This window comes from Aquarana catesbeiana, linkage group LG03 (assembly GCF_042186555.1).
Source record: "Aquarana catesbeiana isolate 2022-GZ linkage group LG03, ASM4218655v1, whole genome shotgun sequence".
In the NCBI taxonomy this organism is placed as follows: domain Eukaryota; kingdom Metazoa; phylum Chordata; class Amphibia; order Anura; family Ranidae; genus Aquarana; species Aquarana catesbeiana.
In genome coordinates this window covers 349962394-349986973 of record NC_133326.1, presented here as the reverse complement: position 1 = coordinate 349986973, position 24580 = coordinate 349962394, and the positions used below count along the sequence as shown (strand labels likewise).

The following is a 24580-nucleotide window of genomic DNA, read 5'->3' as shown; positions in this document are numbered from 1 at the left end:
GTTTTCATTGTCCTGGTGCTCCAGGGCCTTCAGAAGTGTAAGAGGTAGTTAAGAAATGATATGTGTAATTTATGCTCCTAGAACGCCTGATGGTGCTCCCTCAATGTTGGGCCTCTGTATGTGGCCATGCTGTGTAAAAGTTTCACACATGTGGTATCGCCATATTCAGGAGTAGCAGAATGTGTTTTGGGGTGTAATTTGTGGTATGCATATGCTGTGTGCGAGTAATAACCTGCTAATATGCCAATTTTGTGAAAAAAAAAAAAAAAATTCTTGATTTTGCAAAGAATTGTGGGAAAAAATTACAAACTTCAAAAAACTCACCATGCCTCTTACTAAATACCTTGAAATGTCTACTTTCCAAAAAGGGGTCATTTGGGGGGTATTTGTACTTTCCTGGCTTGTTAGTGTCTCAAGAAATGAGATAGGCCGTCAGTACATCAGGTGTGATCAATTTTCAGAGACTGGCACCATAGCTTGTGGACTCTATAAACTTTCACAAAGATCAAATAATATACACCGATTTGGGTTATTTTTACCAAAGATATGTAGCAGTATAAAAATGACTAATTTGCAAAATTTTATAACAAAAACAAATTTTCAGTCTTTTATAGCACAAAAAAAATAAACCCAGTGGTGATTAGATACCACCAAAAGAAAGCTCTATTTGCGTGAAAAAAAGTGCCCAGTGGGTAAGTGGTTAAAGCAGCTTTATGAAACTGGATATTTACTAAAAGCACACAAAAATCTGACCCTGGATTTGGAGAGGGCCTCTGAAAAAGGCTTTATATCTCTTCACTCCTGATTCAATGTTGTTAGGCCAGCTGGATACGTCTTCTTTCTTTATGAAGTGTTATTCCCGTGATAAATAGCTCACCAAGCAGATATGTTGCTAAAGATCCAACCTGTTGTTAATTAGACTCTTTAACCCAAAGGACACTTCTCACATCTAAATCCTGAAAAAAACTGACAGCTTCCTATGCTCCATCACACACTTTTTACATTACAGCCAAAGCATGACATCATGGCTGTGCTCAGAGGAAAGCAATGGGCTTCCTGCATACAGAGCACTGACGCCGAACTGTGGCTCCGAGCCATTCCTCCAGACAAACAAATGAGCAGAGAAGGTGAGAACAGGATGGGTTGAAGGAATGCATTTCACGGAACGTTTCCTGGGCTTATACTACAAGGAAGAAGTTAGCTGATCACTAGGAAATTCCTTCTACATGACAGCAGGTACATGTCATTATGAATACAAGCATTACTAACTAGATGGCTAGCTAATTGGTCAGGAATGACCGTTTCTGCATTACTTCCTCATTTTCTAACTTTTAATAACATGTACATGTAAAAATAAACACATGTCAATTTACTGGGTAAGCTAGCAACAATGCATCACTTAAGGCTGGGTTCACACATAAGCAGGCAGCGGTTCACAGCAGGATTCAGGTGCGTCCTCCTTCACCGTTTCAGGTCTGATTTCAATCCAAATTTGGACCTGGAACGGACCAAAAGATGCACATCGCACCAGAGCCGCTGCAGAGATATGTCAACCGTCTCCATAGGGAGCCGGTCACAATCTCCCGCTATTGAGAATTGGATGTGGGGAACCAAGTCTTAAAGTAGGCATAATTAAATATTTTGTCTTGTAGGCCCCAAGTCCTCATTTACATTGGTGTAAAAAGAACAGGTGTTTGCTTTGTGTTAATAATGCTTTCCAAACGACCTGTAAAGCAAAATGCCTGCTCAGTAAATGGTCTAGGCGCATTGTGTTTGCGACAATTCACATTTGATTTTGATGTTGCCCACAAGCCATGCGTCCATTCAAGTAAACATGTCACAAATAGGGCTGCAAATAACGATTATTTTCATAATCGATTAGTTGGCCGATTATTGTTTCGATTAATCGATTAATCGGTTGATAAGCTTAAAAAAAAAAAAGTGTTGTGCATAATTTAGTTAATTTGTAAAGTTTTAAAAAAAAGGCAATGTATTCTTAAATATCTCTTTGCAGTGGTAAATATAAATAACTATATGGTTAGGGAGCAACATATCTAATCCACTCTGAGAATAACAGAAGAGATATACTGTATATACTATTAGAGGAGAGATATACTGTATATGCTATTAGAGGATATATACTATTAAAAAAGGGGTGAATCTGGTAAATATCATCAGACTCAGAGATCAATTTTTTTTTTTTTTTTTTTTAAACAATATCTTCCTTCAAAAAAAAATGGCATTTTAAGAACGTTTGTTCGATTTTCTAATCGTTAGTGGGGTCAAATTGACGTTCATTTTCAACCACAGTGACAATTTGGAAATGTTAGAAAACTTCTTGGTCAAAGGAATTTTCAGACGGTGTATGTGGTTTTCATTCATTTTAAAAACAATGTTAAAAACAAGTAAAAATTTCAAACATTCTTTCATTCAGCAAATGTACAAAGATTTTTCGTCTGAATATTCTTGTCTGAAAATTGATCCCTGTGGCCAGCATAAGGCTCGCTACACACCTATGCAGTTTGCTTTTGATATGTTTCTGTAGTGCTTTTTGCTGTGCATTTTGATTTTTGCTCACGTGATTTTGCTGCAATTTGCATTTTTTTTGCATTTTATGGCCAATTTGTTGTTGGGCAGATTAAAAAACACAAATTCCTACAAAAACGCATTACATGCTTTTCTGCAGCTTTTCCATTGAAGTGTATTGAACCAAGAAAGCACTGTTTTGCATAAAAAAAAGTCCCTGACCCTTTCCAAATACGCAGCGGCTGAAAAAAAGCATAGATGTGAATGTGTCCCATAGGAAACCATGTAAATGAACTGCAGTCCGTTTCTGCAAAAAGCACCAAAAAACACATAGACGTGAACCAGGTCTAAGACGTTTAGTAACATAATGGGGTTAAAAAAAAACCTAAAATTAGCCCTTTATAGTACAAAAAAAGCAAATAATCTCTATTGTAAGGGGTTCATTTTTTTTTACTGTAGAACGGTGATAGTAACAGTAGCGATTATTTGCTCTTTTTTGTACTATAAAAGGCTCAATTTAATTTTTTTAACCCCATTATGTTACTGGCCGATTAATCGATTACTATTTTCATAATCGATTATTTTCATAATCGATTAGTTGTCGATTAATCGATTAGTTGTTTCAGCCCTAGTCACAAACAAGCTCTAAATGATCCATTTGGCGCATGCTTATGGAGCAGTATGTCCAAGCTCTTTTTTGTGTTCACCCCTAGAAACAGGAGTTTGGAAACGCCTTCAACAAACACAAACTAAAACCCCGTACACACGGGCCGAATGCTGGCCGACATCAGCCAGTTCAATAAAAAATGGCCCGTGTGTATGCCAGCTGGTCCGACAGAAGCCGGCTAAGCATGCTGGAAAACCAGCAGCAGGCCCCCAATCAGCGCTCTCAGCCAAAGGCAGAGAGCACTGATTGGAGTATTCTGACGGGGGGGGGGGCGTCCCCCTGTCAGAACACAACAGCTCAGCGGGGAAGATTGCTGTATTAACGTCAGATCGTTAGTACAGCGGCTCCGAGTGGAGCGGACATGCTTTTTTTTCGTTCAACCCACTGGGTTGAATGGAAAAAAAGCTAATAGTGCATACCAGGCATAACGCTACAGGCATTTCATCTCATTGCCTAAGAGCAACCCTTTTACACACACACGTTAGGATGTTCTATTATGAAGTTCAGAATTAAAAACAAAACTATTCCATTTACTGCATTATAGTACCAAAAAAAAAAAAAAAAAAAAAAAAAAAAAAAAAAAAAAATGGTATTATAGCACTACCTTCTGTACTGTCCAGCAATACGGACAATTCATAGTAGTGTTCAATTGCAGCTTCAACACCTAGGTGGTATCTGCTATTTAAACTGCGTTACCCAGTCCCCACGTTTTTAAAACATAGAATATACCAATAACCAATTAGGTCTTTGGGGGTTTGTGATACCAGGTTGTGGGCAGAAGATGACAAAAATGGACTGGCGAGTACAAAAAAGGGTTAGCATTATAGTTAGAGCAAGAACTAAGCTACAAGGTAGGTTACTGGTAAGGGTGCCTTATGCCGCGTACACACGATCGGACTTTACGGCATACTTGGTCCAGCGTACCGGATTTCTTTGGACAATTCGATCGTGTGTGGGCTCCAGCGGACTTTGTTTTCTCAAAAGTTTGACAGACTTAGATTTGAAACATGTTTCAAATCTATCCGACGGACTCGAGTCCGGTCGAAAAATCCACTTGTCTGTATGCTAGTCCGACGGACAAAAACCGACGCTAGGGCAGCTATTGGCTACTGGCTACGAACTTCCTTGTTTTAGTCCGTTCGTACGTCATCACATACGAATCTGTCGGACTTTGGTTGATCGTGTGTAGGCAAGTCCGCTCATTCGGACAGTCCGTCGTAAAGTCCGTCGAAAAGTCCGTCGAAAAGTCCGCCGGGCAAAGTATGCCATAAAGTCTGGTCATGTGTACGCGGCATATGGGTAAAAAACTTCTCTACATCAAGAGCATTGCATCATTCCTTTAAGGAAGAGAAGATTAGTTATAGTTTGTAAGGTTGAATAAAAGACACCGGTCTATCCAGTTCAACGTACGTACGCGTGTGCTTGTTATGTCTCTACCACTTCCCCTATATAATGTGTTCAATAAGATGCCCATCTAACAGTTTTGTTTTTTTGTTTTCAGCGCCATTTCCCGCTGAGATCACCGATTGTGGAAGGAAGTTCCACATCGTTAGCCCTCGAACAGTAAAAAAAAAACCCTTAGCCTGGTTTCACACATGTGCGGTGCGAATTGAAGCTCAGGTTTCACTGGGGAGATAACAATCTCCTGTTCAACGGATTCATTGCGTTTTTGCTCAGGATTAGAGAGCAGGGAGAGGGGGAGGGGGGTAGTAGTGAGGAGAAAGAGAAAATCCTTGTTCAGAACGCAATGCATCTGCGAATCAGATGCGTTCCCATAGGAGATAATAGGCTTGTAGTTCGCACCGCAATGCCCAAAAAACGCACACGTTTTTTCTGCAATGCGCAGTGCGAATGCAACGCACATATGTGAACCAGATACATTCATATGAATGTATTTTAAAATGTCCTGCGAATTAGATGCGGTGTAAGCCGCATCTAATTCGCATAGGTGTGAACCCGGGCTTAGGCATTTTAAAGGTTGAACCGATTCTTGTCCAACTTCATTAAATGGCCACATGTCTTATTGCGTGACCCAAGACTGAATAGTTTCCTCCAAATGCTGGAATCACCACTAAAGATATTTGTATATTGCCATCATATCCACTCTTAAAAGGGTTGCAAAACCTCCTGTTTTTTTTCACCTTCATGCATCCTATGCATGAAGGTGAAAAAACTTCTGACAGTGACCGGCCCCCTAAGCCCCCATTTTACTCACCTGACCCCCTTCGTTCCCTCAGCGGAGACGCGCTGGACCCCTCTGCCTGGGGTTCTCAGCTCTTGACTGGATAGATTGATAGCAGCGCAGCCATTAGCTCCCGCTGCTGTCAATCAAATCCAATGACGCGGGCGTCGGGGCCCAGTCCTACATTTTGCATCTATGGACGTAAATGCTAGACTCGGCAGCGCGCCCTCAAGAAACCCCCCCCCGGGAGAGTGCTTCTCCTAGGGGGTTATACGATGCGGGGGAGGAGCTGATAGAGATGCTGGGGCACCCCAGTAGAGGATGATCGGGGCCACTCTATGCAAAACAAACTGCAAAGAGGCGGTAAGTATGACATGTTTGTTATTTTAAAAAAATAAATAAATGAGGACTGGTGACCAGAACTGGACAGCATACTCAAGGTGTGGCCAAACCAGAGTTTTGAAAAGTGGCAGAATGCTAGTTTTATCTCGAGTAAATGTCCTTTTTAATGAATGCTAACATTCTACAGGCCTTGCTTGCTGCAGCTTAGCATTGCATGCTATTGCCGAGTCTGTCATCAACTAGGACCCTCAGATCCTTTTCCATCTTTGATTTCCCCAGGGGTTCGTTCTTCCCCTAGTGTGTAGCTTGCTTTCATATTTTTAGCCCCTAAGAGCATTATATTTTCCTACATGGAACCTCATTTGTCATGCGTTTGCCCACCCTTCTATTTTATCGTGGTCCTCGTGTAGAGTTGCTATATTGTGTTCACCACAAGTTATTGCCCTGCTTAGCTTTGTATCATCAGCAAACATTGAGATTGAACTATTTATCTCAACCTCTATATTGTTTATGAACAAGTTAAATAGGTTTGGTACCTCTTATAGCTGCAGACCATTCAGAAGATGCGCAATTTATCACCACCCCCTGGATGAGCCCCTGTAACCAGTTTTCTATTCAGGTACATACACTATCAAACGCCAACCAACCTCAATTTATGGATTAGGTATTTATGGGGTCCATGTCAAATGCTTTGGCGAAGTCTAGGTACACTACATCCACCTTTATCCAGATTACAGTAATTTCATTAGAGAATGTTAATAGGTTGGTCTGGCAGAAACGATCTTTCAAAAAACCATGCTGGTTACTACTAAACTATTTTTATCTGCAAATTATTGGATATGGTCCCTCATCATCCCCTTCAATAGTTTACAAACTATTGGATGTTAGGCTGATTGGCCGTAGTTTCCAGATATGTATCTTGGCCCATTCTTGAAAACTGGTACCACGTTAGTGTAGCGGTCACCTACTTTCAAGTAGGTGTGCTTTTTGAGTTTAAATGACAAATTACGGTTTCAGGTAAATTTAGGCAGGCTTGCATTGTGATTCCAGGCCTGGTTGTTTATTTTGAGAACTGGGAGTGTCAGTGTAGTGCAGGGTGTGGCCACCTGTGCTTGGACCCAGAGATGCCTCCTCTTGCTTTCAGTGGAAATGGTTCTGGAAGAGAGGTTGGACTTGGGATCTGAGTGACAGGCAGCTCATGTGTGGAGTTCTGGCTAATCATTAATTTGTTTGGCAGGAGGTGGGACTCCCATATGAGCTGGGGTCACATGCTGCTGGGGAGTTCCAAAAAGGGAGAGCTCAGAGAGATGGCCCCCTGCGGGGAGCCAAGCAGAGCCCCCCTCCCTACGGGGAAGGAGGGGGGGGGGGGGACCAGGCCACGCGGAGGAAAGGAGTTAGTGCCTACTAGCATGTAGTTGCTGGTGTCGCTGGATGCCCCCTGCGGGGAGGGGAGCGTGCCAGACTGGAGAGAAGGGATGGAGAAACCATTCGGAAGAAGTAGCAACTAAGCGGAAGAAAACTGGGCGATCGATCATTTGTGAGTGGCACATGGACTGTTGATCAAGTGAGTGAAAGCCCAGGGGAACGGTATTACCAGAGGCTGAGGGATGTTGGTACGCAAGTCACTGAGACAGGTGGTGATGGCCTGTGACTTAGGGTTCAACCATACCCCGGGATTCCAATCAGTCAGGCGGGAGGAATTATTCAGAGTAATCTCTTCCTTAGCTCAATTTGGAAGTACTGTACAGACGGGAAGTAGTGGTCAAAAGGTGGCGGTAGAGCTCTGAGCACAAATAGAGATACAGATCGTTCTAAAAAAGGTCTACGGGTGAAGAAGTTATTCAGAGTGACTCTTTACTACAATAGCCTATGTATTCTCTAGTAAATCTACCCAAGTCTATATGCAAAGAGTTATTCAGAGTGGCTCTTTGCTATTCACTTTCATTGACCAGACTACTCCCATCTTCCCAATGAGAAGTTATTTCAGAGTGACTTTTCATTAGCCGCAATGTTCTAAGTCTTTGCATGAGAGGCAAAGGAAAGATTATGAAGCAACAAAAGAGCATCTCAGAAAACCCTTTTCCTATCCCAGTTCATGTTATACAAATAAAAAGCAAGAGAAAAGTACAATATGGACTGTTTCTAATTCTATGGGCTGTGATGGGCTAGTTGGTAAATGTGATTTATGGATAGAACGCACAAATTGCAGCTCCTACGGGGGTCGTGCGCTACATTAGCTTTACCATTCCAGTCAGTAAGCTTACCTTAAAGATTAGGAATAACAGTCTAGCAATGACCTGGCTAAGTTCTTTGAGGATTCTCAGGTGAAAGCCATCTGGCCCTGGTGATTTGTTCACTTTTGTTTTTTATTGTTTTTTTTAGAACACTGGCTTCTGTTCGCCACAAGGGCAGGCTCCTTGCTGTGTTGCAAACAATACCCTCTGGTTTATTATACCCCTCCTTTTCCATAGTAAAAACTGAGGAGAAGAATGTATTTAATACAGTTGCCTTCTCTTTGATCATCCTTTATGGAGCCAATATGTTCTGACATTTTTTTAGAATTCTTGTTCCTCTCCTGGTCTATTTTTGCTGCCCTATTGCACTTTTACATTTTGTATCACATTTTTTGTAGTTTTGGAATGTTGACGGTGTCCCCTCAGCCTTATGCCGCAAACACAAGATCGGAATGCCGCCAGCAAAACTCAGATGAGAGCTTTTTGTCGGAAATGCGACCGTGTGTATTCTCCATCAGTCTTTTGCTGGCAGAATTCCAGCCAGCAAAAGATTGCGAGCATGTTCTCTATTTTTCAGTCGGGAAAAGTTCCTATCGGAAAATGCTTAGTCTGTATGCAATTCAGACGCGCAAAAAAAATCACGCATTCTCAGAAACAATTTTAAGCATGCTCGGAAGCATTGAACTTAATTTTCTCGGCTTGTCGTAGTGTTGTACATCACCGCGTTCTTGACGGTTGAAAGTTCAGAGAACTTTTGTGTGACCGTGTGTATGCAAGTCAAGCTTGAGTGGAATTCCGTCGGAAAAACCATCCAAGTTTTTTCTGATGGAAATTCCGATCGTGTGTACGCGGCATTAGAGTTTTTTTTAAAGGACAGTTATTTCCTTTTCAAAGTGCCCTTTTACACTGCAATTTAGCCACCCAGGTTTAGCCTTAGTCTTTTTAGATGTGTTGCCCAATGGGCTACACTGGCTAATGCCATTATCATGTACCTAGTTTATAGAGCCTGACATGATAAAGAAGGCCTCACTTACAGCTCCAGCTCAAGGGCCACTGGTAGTGAGACAGTGGCTGCAAGAGCGCGGCGAGTGTCCTTTTTTTTCCTGCTCCTGCTTACTGATCATTAGGCTCCGGTTATCTTCTCCTCCTGCTACCACACACTGATCATCTGATCCACGTTGTCCTCTATCCCTGTTCCGTTCCACTGATCACCCAACCCTCATCGTCCTCTCCTCCTGCTTCAGCTCACTGGTCACAGAGACCACGTGGCCTTTCTTCCTGTTCTTGCTCACTGGTCACATGGAATCCTCTCCTCCTGCTTAGTATCACATTCACCAGTCAATCTCAATGCTTCAAGTTACTCACAAGCTACTTACAATACTCCCAGATACTTCAAATTATGCACAGTACTCCAAAATTACTCACAGTATTCCCAGTAACTTGTCCCAAATTACTACCTATACTTTAAGTTACTGCAAATTACTTGCAGTACTCCATGCTACTCCGGATTACTCACAGTGCTCCAAGTATTTGGACACTATAAAACTTTAGCATTAACACGAGTTTTACAAACACATTGTATAAATTATGGCTAGAATGAAACAATGCTACATATGTGATCATGCCACAGGGTAAAAAAGGAACACAGCTGTGATTTCTAATGGGGAATAATAAAGTCCAGTAGCATTAACGTTGGGCTAGCCACAGGCATGAATGGTGGCTGGGGAAATCTGGCAACTACAATGTGTAAAGGACTGTGGCATAAACATGCATGATTACACTGGAAGAGCATGCATCAAGATGAAATGTGGATTAACCTCTACTGCTGACCTTGGTCTTATTTCAGAGAAACTAATCAGCCATCAACTCTACTCTAGCGTACTGTTTCCCAACATACCCAAAGCACTCCTCTCCTGCACATAATACTCACTTTCATACCCTCTTCTATCGTGGAAATAACAAGAGAAAACACTGCGCTAACTGGTGACAAAAGAAAAAAGCAGCTACATTCAATGTGACAAGCAAACAATAAAAACTATAAAAAAAATGTAGCGCATATAAATTAGGTATGTGTTGCTCCTAGAGACAACAAACCTATCAACAAGGTGTGGTAAATGGAGCAAATAAAAATATCAATCCGTGAGTCAAAAAAATGGTTGTAAATACAGACCAGAGTCTCTAAATATGTATATAAGAAAAGTCTCTGAGCAGTAGTGGATGTTCTGAATGTTGAAAGGAGACTTGGAAGCGACTTGGAAGATCACTACATGGGTACCTCCTCAACTCACAATGGCATCAAAACAGAAAATGGTAGGCGTAAACTCTTACCGAATCCAGTGGACTCCCCTGTCTTAGACATGGAGTCATGAAGGCACGGTGCCACCCAGGGCATGCGGAGTGATATCCGGACCGTCAAAGTTGGCAGGTAAGTGGTTCACCGGTATTGACCTGGTAATCGGATGGATGTTCCCGGTAGATGCAGGTTGGGTGATGCCAGCTGGGATCTCCATCACACGTTGTGCATCCCACCTGGCATCACCCAACCTGCATCTACCGGGAACATCCATCCGATGACCAGGTCAACACCAGTGAACCACTTACCTGCCAACTTTGACGGTCCGGATATCGCTCCGCATGCCCTGGGTGGCACCGTGCCTTCATGACTCCATGTCTAAGACAGGGGAGTCCACTGGATTCGGTAAGAGTTTACGCCTACCATTTTCTGTTTTGATGCCATTGTGAGTTGAGGAGGTACCCATGTAGTGATCTTCCAAGTCGCTTCCAAGTCTCCTTTCAACATTCAGAACATCCACTACTGCTCAGAGACTTTTCTTATGTACATATTTAGAGACTCTGGTCTTTATTTACAACCATTTTTTTGACTCACGGATTGATATTTTTATTTGCTCCATTTACCACACCTTGTTGATAGGTTTGTTGTCTCTAGGAGCAACATATACCTAATTTATATGCGCTACATTTTTTTAATAGTTTTTATTATACCCTCTTCTATTCCCTTCACATACTGGGGTTGATTTATTAAAACTGGAGAATGCAAAACTGGTGCAGCCATGCATGGTAACCAGATTCTAAAAGTCATCTTGTTCAATTAAGCTTTGACAAAAAAGAAAAACCTGGAAGCGGATTGATTTCTATTACAGAGCTGCACCAGATTTTGCACTCTCCAGTTTTAGTAAATCATCCCCACTGTGTGCCAGGATACCCACTATAGACCTCCCTTGCACACAATGCACACCCAGGGCCAGATTAACATAGGGGCTATTAGAGCTGCAGCTCTAGGCCCCTTACCTTAAGATAGACCCTTTTGCCAAAAAATAAACACATTCGAGCTGCGGGGGTCGTATAGACCCCACCACTGGTCAAAATGTGGGGCGCCTAGGATCTATGGTTCCAGAAATATGGGTCGTGGGCTCTTCCATCTTCACCTGGTTCTGTGCCTTCGATCACTTGCCTTTGCCGGGCTGTGTTGCTGTCACCCTCACGCATCCTCTCTCCCTTACTCCTCTCTCATCCTCCCTATTTAAATTTGTTATGACCGAAAAAAAAAAAAAAAATTTGTTTGCATTTTTATTTATTTTTTTATAAAAAGCCCCACCAAAATCCTCAGCACCAGGCCCATGATATTCTTAATCCAGCCCTGTGCACACTGTCAGACTACACACTCCTACCCATACTGCAAGTGATTATAGCCTCTGCTCTCCTTTCCTGCACATACTGCCCAAAAGTCAACCCCCTGCCCTTTTTCCCTGTTCTTAGTACCAAAACTATTTACATCAGGGGAATTAGGGGGAGTGTTGAACTATAGCAATGCCTGGATGAAAAACTGATTCACTTTTCATTTAGGCTGTACATCCAGAATGCATTTTAGTTTTTAATTTTCACTGGTGACTAGAATGTACCTTCAAAGTGGAATTCAGGCCTTATACTAACTGTTCCTGAAAATATCCCTCTCCCTCCTATTACTTATCCTGCCTACCCTTTGCAAAAAATACCTTTTTTTTATTCTGGTCATATGATCCTGCAGCTCTGGCTCGACAACAGCTGGGAATTCCAGGTGTTGTGATGTTTTCCATTGCCTAGTCACTGTTAGAGCTCCCTCCTCTTCCATGCAGCTGTCGCCCGCACACCGACACAGGGGAGCCAAAGCTGCAGGATCATGTGACTGGACTGGAGCGGTTTCAAAAAAAAAAAAAAAAAAAAAAAACACACTGGGTTAAGCAGGATAGGTAGGATGAGGTTGAGGGAGCATTTGTAGGAATAGTTAGTATTAGGCTTAAATTTCACTTTTGGCGTAAATGCACTGTAGTAAAAGTAAACACAACCCGCTCAAGTTCCCTACAATCTTCAGATAGATACCTGTAAAATAACATAAAACTATCCTCATTTTAGAACATAAAAGCAATCATACATTAAGCAGAGCACTTGTTTCAAACTTTCTAGTTCTTCTGACGACATTGTTTCAAGCAAAGAAAACACATATGCTCCTCAAGGTCTGTTAGAATTATTAAGCCATTATTCACTCCACAGCAAACTGACGAAAGCAAGGATCATGAGGATGTCCTATGACTGGTAACATCATTATGCCTGCACAAATAAAAGGGAAAATTAGGAGGATGCGTATTAAAAAGGCAGAACATTATGAAGTCGGGTTGCAGTTTCTTAAGTTTTCCGTAAGTTAATCAGAAACAATTAGATCAAGAATATACTAAGAGACAGGAAGCACATGCTGTTGCTTTGATGTCTGAGACAAGGATGACGCTGTGTCACAGGCAACACTACAATGCATTCACTGTCCTTATAAAAACCTAAGGCTAAAGCGGAAAACACTAATAACATATATCTGTTAAATTAATAATGAATTATCATACAGGATATAATGCTATCAAATATTTTACCAATGCCTTATTTCTGCTGTTTAATTACCACCAAATCAAATGGATTGCCACCCTCTAACAACTTTAGTGCTATTTAGATCACTAGCAAAAAGGAACACAAACAGTAATTCTATATCAAAAACTAAAAATGGGTAAAAGGATATGTGGCAATTAACAAAACCCTAATAAGAGATACACAACAGGGGCAGCCTCTCTTAACCAGGGTTCCTCCAAAGGTTTTTAGGGGTTTCTTAAACGGGGTAGATTGATCACCGACTGAAACCCATCATCGATATTAGGTGCAGAATTTTCCACCGACTTCCAATGGTAGGGGCACTTCTACAATGACTAATATAAAAGACACTTTTCCACTGGCCCCAATTATTGGAAGAACATCACCACTGACCACCAATGTAAGGGGCTCCTCCACTACTGGTTACCAATGTTGGAGGGTATTTTTCCGTAACAAGGGAATTTTCTATTGACGTCCAATGTAAGGGGGAAATTTTTTTTTTTGCTGCACAAGAGGAAGGAAACTTGTATTTATCTTAAGATCAATATTCTTTGCAACATACTTTATGATTGTTAGTGAATACAAGTTTGGGGGTATAGAGCAGTAGAGTGTTAATAAATGATCTTCTGTGGAAGTCAGATAATATCCATAGTCGAGATTGTTTGTTTTCTTTAAAATTTCTGCAGCCTATGGATCCCACCAACGTAAGACCTGCAAGTACAATCTTTCAGTACAGGCAGTCTCCTGGTTTCAAACAAGATTCTACAAGGTTCTGTAGATTTGTTCTTAAGTTGAATTTGTATGCAAGTTGGAACAGATAAATTTTTTATTTATTATCAAAAAAAAAAAAAAAAGTATACTGGGACTTGGGCCTCATCCAATAGGATACAGTGAAAAAAATTAGGTAAACATCAGGGAAAGAGTATGCCTCATCACTACATACAATCGTCAGCATTCAACCCTTCTTAGAGATCTCTCTCTCTCTCTACTTAAAATTAACGAGATCCTATCTACAGTAAATACCTCAGATTCACCTGAGATTACTTCTAAAAAAGCTAAATCTCTTAGGGATCGGGTTATATCTAGTAATTTTGTCTCCTCTCCTTCTGTTGAACGCAATCTCAGAGGCACATGGCAATGTGATTCATGTGACTTCCATACATGGATCCTTGCTAATCAGGCCTTTTATCTTCCTAATGGCAAACTCCATCAGGTTAAAAACACTATATAGATTGCAAAAACCCCAGGGATTGTATACATCATGCTCTGTTAGTGCGGAGCTTACTATATAGGAAAAAAAAAAAAAAAAAAAAAAAACCACACACACAACATACGCCAATTTTGGCGGAGGATAAGAAGGAACACATTTATTACGCTAAAAACAACCGATCACTCCCCACTGGGAGAACTATTGCTCTTAAACCGACACAATACTAGTGTCATTAAATTCACAGCCCTTGAGAATATCCGTGAAAACTCGGAGGAGGAGACTAAGATAAAATCATCCTCCACCATGAGGCGAGGTGAATCTCAGATTCTCAAAACACCCGGCCTAAACGAGGCTTTCAGCTTCAAATCCTTTCTATAGGGGATACTCTTGTGAGGTTTATTACAACTTAACCCATGAAACTAAATACTAAACCCATATACTGCCCAGTATATCTGTCTTTTTGCATTTAAGTATTCACATGTAACTGTTCAAACAGTGACATTTAGATACCAAACTTTGTTTTTGGGGTATATTATTGTGCAATCGTTATGGTTATTGTATTTTTAACATCATGTATATATTCTTTGTATGTTTTAACACTATGTATATATTCCTGGTGATACTTCACAGCCTCGCTTTGTATGTTCCTTTCTGCTCGGGCCCGGGCTTTGTTCCTGTATGAGTGGGCATATGCTTCCGTGGCCCACCTCCTGATGGTGGTGTTCCACCGTGCCCTGCACCTGCCCTCTTCCCATTCACTTGGGGAGGTTGGTTGCCACAGACGTGGTCGAGTGCGTGCGCTTCTGCACATGCGCAACCTCGGCAGTGCGTCAGGACGTCATTGCTGCTTGCGACTAGCGCACATAAGGGGGGGCTTTGCTGCAGGCCACACAGACTGTTTAGTTGTGGGCAGATGTACCGGGTGATTTGATGGGGTGAGCACAATTATCCTCTGTAGTTACCATCACGTACATTAGTGGGGCTTATGGCTGCTTTTTACCTTATAGGTCCATCTACCTGCTGTCTATTTGAGATGGGCTGTGTACTCTAACTAAACGGTGTTAAGATGAAGGTCTGAATGGCCAAAATTGATCCATGGTTGGATGGTCCACCCTGTAATATTGTGTATCCCTCTTCTTCACCGATTGTTATATACTCGTAACAAACTCATGCTACCTTTACATTGGACTTTTGGTATATAACCTTTTAGACCCCCTTATCCATGCTCTCTATTTTTTCTATGTCTCAAGAAATGATCTTGGAAATTATGAATTTTGTGGCCCCAATCCCCGGCCTTTTTGCCCATTGCTATATGTTCCAATTTTGCTGTTGTAACTAAGTGCATTCTGGTTAAACTATATTGTAAATTTGTGGTTATATGCAGTTCTGGCATATGTGCACATACACACACGGTTAATTACATGGTGCACTTCTTTGCATTCTATATAGGACTATTGCCGAGATCCAGCATCTGTGGTGCAGTTGGATCCAACCTGCTGTGCTCCTATGCCCACCCCAGGCATTTTGGGCTGGCTTGCCGATCACTTGGTTTGACTGGAATGCTTTGGCTGAAAAGTATATGATATTTTGTACTGTATGTATTTGGTTCTAATACCATGTTGTTCTAGGTATATTCAAGCCTGGGTCCTGAGGAAGCCTGTTCTTTTGGCAAAACGTCAAAAGTACAGATAATACCAGACCAACTGGTTCCAAATTAGTGCATTGTGCCAAATCATAGACAGTGTTTTATTGTTTGTATTGTATCCCCCCCCCCATCTTTGGGAGGGGGACTCTCTCGCATATAATTTTGATAGTTGTATAATAAAGACTTTGTAATATTTTAACATCTCCCCGCTCTGTGGCCATTATATTCCGCTATTGTAAAAGGTACATTTTTTAAGTTCAACTCTACCAAGAAAAAAAATATTTTTAAGCTTTTTGGATAGCATAGGGAAGGGTTGTATTGTTTGTTTTGCTGTCTGTGCCACTGTTTAGAAGATTTCACCTCACTTTCTGTCCCTGTGACAATTCAATTTCAAAAATTTTGGGTTGTTGTGGAAACAAGGATTGGAGATAAAGCTTCAGTGGAGACACCTTTTTCCCCATGATAACTCTTACAGGAGTGAACTTCCCTTCCTAGAGGTAGATTTCATCTCACTTCCTGTTGCCTCCCTCAGTTTGTAAGTATAAGTTGTATTCAAGTGGGATGTATGCAACTCTGGGGACTGCCTTTAGGAGGTTCCTGGAGTCCTAAAAATTACTTCAACCACTTCCCACCCGCCCGCCGTCATATGACGTCCTTGACTTTGTGCAAGTATAGCTGAATGATACCTGCAGCTACAGATATCTGCTTTTTCAGCCGGCGATTCCCTACACCATAAGAACGCTCATAGCAGCTGTTCCACTGCTTGATCGTTCTTACAGGCAGCGAGAGGGGACGTCCTCCCCCCTCCCGCCGATGCTTCTACCGACTCACTGCTTCCATCGGTGAGTCAGAGATAGGATCCGCCGGCCCCGTACGTTTACCATAGAGATTTCCAGCGGACCAGATGGTCGCTGGAGTCTCTATGTTCGTTCAGAGGCCGGGTGCAATGTTATGATGTCACGTCCGGCCTCTGCATTACAACAAACGGCGCCGCCTCGGCTGGGAAGCAGAGGTCTTTTTTTTTTTTTTTTTTTATTTCAGGCTTTCCAGCTAAGAGGTGAGATGTGGGGTCTTATTGACCCCATATCTCACTGTAAAGAGGACCGATCATGCCATGTTTCTATTACAAAAGAATGTTTGCACGCCTGTGGGACTGGCATTCCCTGGGGGCACTTGTGCGGGAGCTCTCCCGAGTCCTGCTGCTGCGTCCATTGACACAGACAGCAGGACTCGTCCCCGTGTCACTGGCTTTGATAGACAGCACCGGGAGCCAATGCTCCTGCTGCTATCAATCCAGCCAATGAGGACCCAAGACAGCGGCTGGAGCTGCTCTGCTCGTCCCCATCACGATCTGGTTCAGGTAAGTAAAAGGGGGGCTCTGGGGGGCTGCTGCACTACAAAAGGTTTTTCATCTTAATGGATAAAAAGGTGAAAAACTGAGGCTTTACAATCCCTTTATTTTTTTTAACCACTTAAGGACCGGAAGGATGTGCCCCTTTAATGACCAGGTTGTTTTTTTTTTTGCAATGCGGCACTGCATTGCTTTAACTGACAATTGTGTGGTCATGCTACCTTTTTTTGCGCTATAAACAATAGCGACAATTTTGAAAAAAAAAAAATAATAATAATAAATATTTCATCAGTTTAGACCAATATGTATCTACATATTGGCCCACACACACATATATATATATATATATATATATATATATATATATATATATATATATATATATATATATATATATATATATATATATATATATATATATATATATATATATATATATATATATATTTTTTTTTTTGTTTTTAAATCATAAAGTGTAAACACAGTTGATTGATAATAAATTGCTTCAGCCAAACAAACACTAACAATGAGTGAAAGAAAAGTTTGTGTTATCATTCATATTCTCTGAAAAATGGCCAGGAAATCATAAATTCTGCCAGGGTATGTAAACTTATGAGCGTAACATATATAACACACACACACACACACACACACACACACACACACACACACAAAAAAGAGTACACCCCTCATATTTTAGTAAATATTTTATTATATATTTTCATGTGACAACACTGAAGTAATAACACTTTGCTACAAGGTAGCAGCCGAAAAAGAGTTGAAACCACCCGTGGCGCTGCTCCATTGATTTCAATGGGCAGGGGCGCTTTAGGAGCGGTGTATACACCGCTCCTACAGCTCTGCAAAGATGCTGCTTGCAAGACTTTTTACCGTCCTGCAAGCACACCGCTCCAGTGTAAAAGCACTCGGGCTTTCACACTGGAGAGGCTCTTTATAGGCACTATTTTTAGCGATGTAGCGCTTGTAAAGTGCCTCAGTGCGAAAGCAGTCCAACAGTGTAAATTTGCTGTCCCCTCAAAATAACTCACACAGTCATTAATGTCTAAGCCGTTGGCAACAAAAGCGAGTACACCCCGAAGTGGAAATGTCCAAATTTAGCCCAATGTGGCAACTATTATTTTCCAGCACTGCCTTAACCCTCTTGGGCATGGAGTTCACCAGAGCTTCACAGGTTGCCACTGGAGTCCTCTTCCATTCCTCCATGATGATAATCACAGAGCTGGTGGATGTTAGAGACCTTGCGCTCCTCCACCTTCCCTTTGAGGATGCCCCACAGATGCTCAATAGCAGGGGTAGGCAAGCTGGGGCCCTCCAGCTGTTGCAGAACTACAAGACCCATCATGCCTCTGGGAGCAGTTGTAACTGCCAGCCTTGCAATGCATCATGGGAAATGTAGTTCCACAACAGCTGGAGGGCCCCAGGTTGACTACCCCTGATCAATAGGGTTTAAGTCTGGAGACATGCTTGGCCAGTGCATCACCTTTACCCTCCGCTTCTTTAGCAAGGCAATGGTCGTCTTGGGAGGTGTGTTTGGGGTCGTTATGTTGGAATACGTTCCTGTGGCCCAGTCTCCGAAGGGAGGGGGTCATGCTTTGCTTCAGTATGTCATAGTACTTGTTGACATTCATAGTTCCCTCAATGAACTGTAGCTCCCCAGGGCTGGCAGCACTCATGCAGCCCCCAGACCATGACACTCCCACCACCATGCTTGACTGTAGGCAAGACACACTTGTCTTTGTACTCCTCAACTGGTTACCGCCACGTACATTTGACACCATCTGAACCGAATAAGTTTATCTTGGTCTCATCAGACCACAAGACATAGTTCCAGTAATCCATGTCCTTACCCTGCTTGTCTTCAGCAAACTGAGGGTCTTTGCAATCTTCTAGGCCAGTGATGGTGAACCTTGACACCCCAGATGTTTTGGAACTACATTTCCCATAATGCACAACTACACTGCAGAGTGCATAAGCATCATGGAAAATGTAGTTACAAAACATCTGGGGTTCCAAGCTTCGCCATCACTGGCCTAGGCCAATTTTATGTAGAGCAACAATTTTTTTCAGATCCTCAGAGTTCTTTGCCATGAGGTGCCATGTTTAACTTCCAGTGACCAATATGACAGAGTGAGAGCGATAATACCAAATTTAACACACCTGCTCACCATTCACACCTGAGACCTTGTAACACTAACGAGTCACAAGACACTGGGGAGGGAAAATGGCTAATTAGGTCTAATTTGGACATTTTCACTTAGGGGTGTACTCACCTTTGTTGCCAGGGGTTTAGACATTAATGGCTGTGTGTTGAGTTATTTTGAGGGGACAGCAAATTTACACTGTTATACAAGCTGTACACTCACTACTTTACACTGTAGCAAAGTGTCATTTCTTCAGTGTTGTTACATGAAAAGATAAGAGAGGTGTACTCACTTTTTATTATATATATATAGATTACAAATAGAGTGTTATTGTTTGTGAGGGTATTGTTTCAACTGAATACTGTACTCTTCAGCCAACTCGCTCAAGGATGTGGCATGTTTGTTTATTTCTTAAATCAGAAAGAAGGATGCCAACAAGGTAAGGCATTCAGGATGCAGTTCCAGGAACAAGGATGGAGAGAACACCACACATACTTTGGAGATAGAGAAAATTATATATATATTATATATAATATATATATATATATATATATATATATATATATATATATATATATATATATATATATATATATATATATATATATATATATATATATACGGGACATGTGACGTCATCAAAGGCATCGGGCCAAGAGGTGGGGCTGTGACGATGAGCCCCGGGAAGACAGGAAATTCAAATGAAAGCTATTAAAGTGGGCAATCCCGCTCTCTGCTGATCCGGCTGGCTTGCCTCTTCCTCTGCATAGGTGGGGCTGTATTGGGCACAGGCAGACCAGGCTGTATTGGGCACAGGTCACGCTGCATTGACACTAGGGCAGCTGTGGGGGGGGGGGGGGGGGGGCTGTTTGCAGGGGGGCCCCATACAACATTTTGCTATGGGGCCCTGCTATTTCTAGTTACGCCCCTGTGTATGTGTAATATTATATATATATATATATATATATATATATATATATATATATATATATATATATATATATATATATACACACACACACACACACTATAAATTCCTATCCTGCTGGTTTTGGGGTGTGTAATGGTGGGGAAGATGTGCTCTGACTGTTTGGTGAAAGACAGAAGTCAAAAGACTTCTTGCTTTCTCCAGAATATCAGCCAGTTTCAGGCTTCTCACTCTGATTCTCCATCTCTGGAATGGTGAATCAGAAAGTGAGACTTCTGTCACACATCGCACCTTCATAATCTGCCCGTTTCTGTGACAGTCAGTTACAGATTCTCACTGTGCTGAGATAATGAGCGGAGAACATGTTCTCCACCGATTATCTCAGTTTCATAAACTGGTAATGAGCTGAGATCAGCGGTGAGACTCGGGATCGCAGCTGATCTCAGTTTCATAAAAGGACACCTTAATGAGGAAAAATATGAACTCAAAATTGTTTTAGCAAATGGCTGCAATACAACAAAGTGAAAAATTTAAGGGGGTCTGAACACTTTCCGTCCCCACTGTATGTATATATATATATATATATATATATATATATATATATATATATATTTTTTTTTTTTTTTTTTTTCACAGTGTAAAGCACTAGAAACACCAGAATTTTAAAATAGAATTAGAATACAGGAATGCATTCAATCAAATGCTGCATTACTGAATGAACTTTTACCCAAAGTTAATGCCTGCTGGTGTGCCCTATGCCCTTTTTGTTCACGGGGTCGTTTATCTACTTGGCAAGCATTATCAACGCCTTCTAGAATAATTGACTTTTCAATATGCTTTTCTCAAAAACACATTTCACTGTTTCAACAGTAGCTGGAATTTTTTTCTCATTTAAAATAGATTAACTATTTCCGGCATTTAGCCATAGATTGATTGCTACTGGCTTTTCTGTTCTAAAAAGGAAGCAACGCCTGGTCTACATTTTCACTATAATGATCCAGATTTCTCAGAGGTTCTTAAAAAACAAAATGGTAATTAAAAAAATTAAGCACAGGTTTATATTTTACAGCATAATTCCACTTAACCCAAAATGTGGGTAAATATGCTGGAAATACCCTGAGGGTATGTTTTCTGAATGGCCCTTTGCTTGAAAGGATTTTAAAGAAGGAAAGAAAGTATGCGCAAGTGACCTTATATTAACGCCTCATGCACACAGGGTGTTTTTTCTGCCGCTTTTATCAGCGTCTGGCTTTTTTTTTTTTAAAGCTTAAAAATGCCTCTCCATGTTATTCTGTGTCCATGCACACTATGGCTTTTAAAAGAAGCTTTTAGTGGCAGGAAAAAAAAAAACACTGCCAGTGCGTTCAGGAGCAGCAGAGCTTGGGCAGAAAAAACACTTGAAGCTATTAAAAGCTGCTAAAAGCTCCTAAAAGCTAATGCTTGAGCAGCATTAATTCATTTCCATGGTCAGAATAAATTTATTCTGGCCACTGAAATGAATTAACGCCCAAGAGCTTGACACTTATACAAGCGTCAGGCTTTTCTTCTGACAAAATGCTGCTGCCAGGAGGAAAGGTTTCTAGAGAGAGTTTGCAAAATGTCCTGTGTGCAAGAGGCCTTAAGCTCAGTTCACACTGCAGTGATGCGGAAACCCTGCATCGCATGTCTCCCAGCGGCAGTTCACACTACCCTATGCGAACTGCTGGGAGTGTCAAAAGTTAAATCAGTTTGCAAATCGCAGTGCGAACTGCAAATTCGGACAGGAATTGAATCGCATGGGTGTGAACACCCATGCGATCCGATTCTGCTGCGGACCGAAAAAAAAAAAAAAAAAAAAAAAGGGGTCCTGTGCTAGTTTGGTCTGAATGCGATGCAAATCTGTATGGCTGAAATCGCATTGCACCAAGATTGCAAGCAATTTGCACTGCAGTGCCAATCATATCCGATGTCGGACATCGCACCAGTGGGATCCGGCCCTTAAAGTCAGCAGCTGTAGTATTTGTAGCTGCTGACCTTTTTTTTTTTTTAAAAAAAAAAAAAAAAAAAAAAAAAAAAAAAAAAAAAACACACACAAGAAGAGGAAGAAGGACTGGAACTCCTCTTAACCAACTGGTTAAAAAAAAAATATTATTATTATTATTATTATTATTAAGATATTATTATTATCTCAGAATAAAGAAAAGACACTTTTAGTGCAGCAGAAGCAGGCCACTACAGAAAGTTAAAAGCTCGCTGGATTTTTTGTCAGGCTCAACAGGTATTTCTTGGTATTTGCAGATTTTTTTTTTCTAATTAAAAGATTATTGGGAAATGTGCATGTATTTTAGAAATATACTGCTTTTTTTCCCCCAGAAACTTGACAAGCTGAACCATTAACCAAAATTCTAACATACTGATTACAGTATACAACCCATCTAAGACAAGACCAAACCCCATAAGGCCTCTTGCTCACGGTTCTGATGTTTGAGCATCTGCTTTTTTGGATGTAATTTCAGGTGTTTGCTTTGCACATATACACACATTCGTTTACAAAATACATTCCTAGGGAACATCAATAGTTATGCTCATATGCATATACTGGTGCAAAATACTGACCACAAATGCAGATTTTTCTACTCTTTTTACTCAAAAATACGCAGCACTTGTTTACACGCCTGTGTGTACAGGCACATTGTAAACTATGGGCTGCATGTTAGATTAGTAAAAGAAAAAAAGTTGTACTGAGCTTTAAGCTGCAGTGTGTAAGAGGCCTTAAAGACATTTTTCATAAAACACATTAGACATATTTGAAAACAGCAGTATTTTTGCAGTGGCTGTGTACAAGTGAAATCCAATTCCTGAATTACCATTTCCACCAAGACTCTGATGGGACTCATATTTCTCCATCAATAACTCATTCAATTAACAAATAGCTTTATAAAATGATTTGGCATTTTTGTCATTCTGCAAATTCTGACTCTGAAACATTCCATCTGCTCAGCTCTTTGCCACAACCCCCATGCTGCTCTTTAAATGGTTACTTCCAGTAAGCCCACAGGTTCTGCATGCCTATTTTACTGGTTTTGGGAATACACATCTTTTTATAAACACAACCAAAATATTTGGACAATACTACAACCTCAGACTTCCCACACTAACGTAACCCAAGAAGACAAAGGAAAATAGTACCTCAGGCCACAGTTGTTCCCTGAAGCCCTCCACTATTTTTAACAGGAATCAGCTCACTAGATACCATGGGTTCTTATTGTTGAATTTGTTTGTCACCAATTATATATTAGGCAAGCTAAACAAGTTTGCTTTAATGAAATGCAGATAAACACAAACTCTACAAATATGGACACTGTAGGTCAGATCTAGGTTATATGCGAAAAGTTTGGTCAGTGCCAGTATTCAGTTTGGACATGTTGGTAGGTTAGTCAACGTGTATTAGAAAAAATCAGTTACATGCGTGTCCCTATACCACCAAAAGCCCTTTTGAACATCTTCAGAATTGTAATTATCGGACACAGCAGTCTGCAGCTTCATCTCTCTCCATTATATGTAGTGTATGTGGTCTTGTAGGTCTACAGGAAAAGGTTCTACTCCCTGGTGGATGGAGGTAAATGCCTAAATGCACCTGGAAGGGGCTCAAATTAGGAACTGAAACATAATCCCTGGAATTCAAACACTGGTGCAGGCAGATTTTGCAAAAGTGTATCTCATGCATTCTAAAAGTGGTGAAGAATGTGCCAAATTAATTTGTTTGACAGAAGTCGATCTACCGACTGACATTTGTCGAACAGGGAAGTCAACACATTTTCAGCCAGCCCTGCCAGAACCAATGGAATTTTCATCTGTCTATGGCCATCTTTACAGGCAGAGAAGGTAAAACACAGCCTTGCAGCAATTTACATTCTAATATACAGTATGTGTTTACACAGCTCTGTTTTGGAATTTAAAGCGGAGTTCCACCCTAAAGTGGAACTTCCGCTCATCGGATTCCTCCCCCTCCGGTGCCTTAATTGGCACCTTTCAGGGGGGAGGGGGGTGCAGATACCTGCATAATACAGGTATCTGCACCCACTTCCGGGAATAGCTAGCCGCAAATGCCCCCCCCCCCCCCCGGTTTTGTTGTGGGAAACACACAGTTCCCACAACACAACGGGGACCAGTGTAGACGCGCAGAGCGACTCGCGCATGCGCAGTAGGGAACCGGGCAGTGAAGCCGCAACGCTTCACTTCCTGATTCCCTGACCGAGGATGGCAGTGGGGCAGCCGAGAGACGAGCAATCGATCGGCTTCGGCATCGCTGGACCCTAGGACAGGTAAGTGTCCATTTATTAAAAGTCAGCAGCTGCAGTATTTGTTGCTGCTGGCTTTTAATATTTTTGTTTAAGGTGGAGCTCCGCTTTAAAAAGGGAGAGTTTGACAGCAACACCCATCTAC

At 41.4% G+C, this 24580-nt stretch overlaps 1 protein-coding gene across 2 annotated transcripts in view; it reads right to left on the bottom strand.

The window, feature by feature from the left end:
• The window catches only part of ERGIC1 (endoplasmic reticulum-golgi intermediate compartment 1), a 160067-nt gene that overhangs the window by 130626 nt on the left and 4861 nt on the right, over positions 1-24580 (bottom strand). Inside the window, exon 2 of one of the 2 annotated variants that reach the window (XM_073620594.1) lies at positions 12381-12556. The exons of the other annotated variant lie outside the window; for it this stretch is intronic. Coding sequence (XP_073476695.1) covers positions 12381-12427 — 47 coding nt within the window. The 5' untranslated portion in view covers positions 12428-12556. The remainder of the gene's footprint in view (positions 1-12380; positions 12557-24580) is intronic. 2 annotated transcript variants of the gene reach the window in all.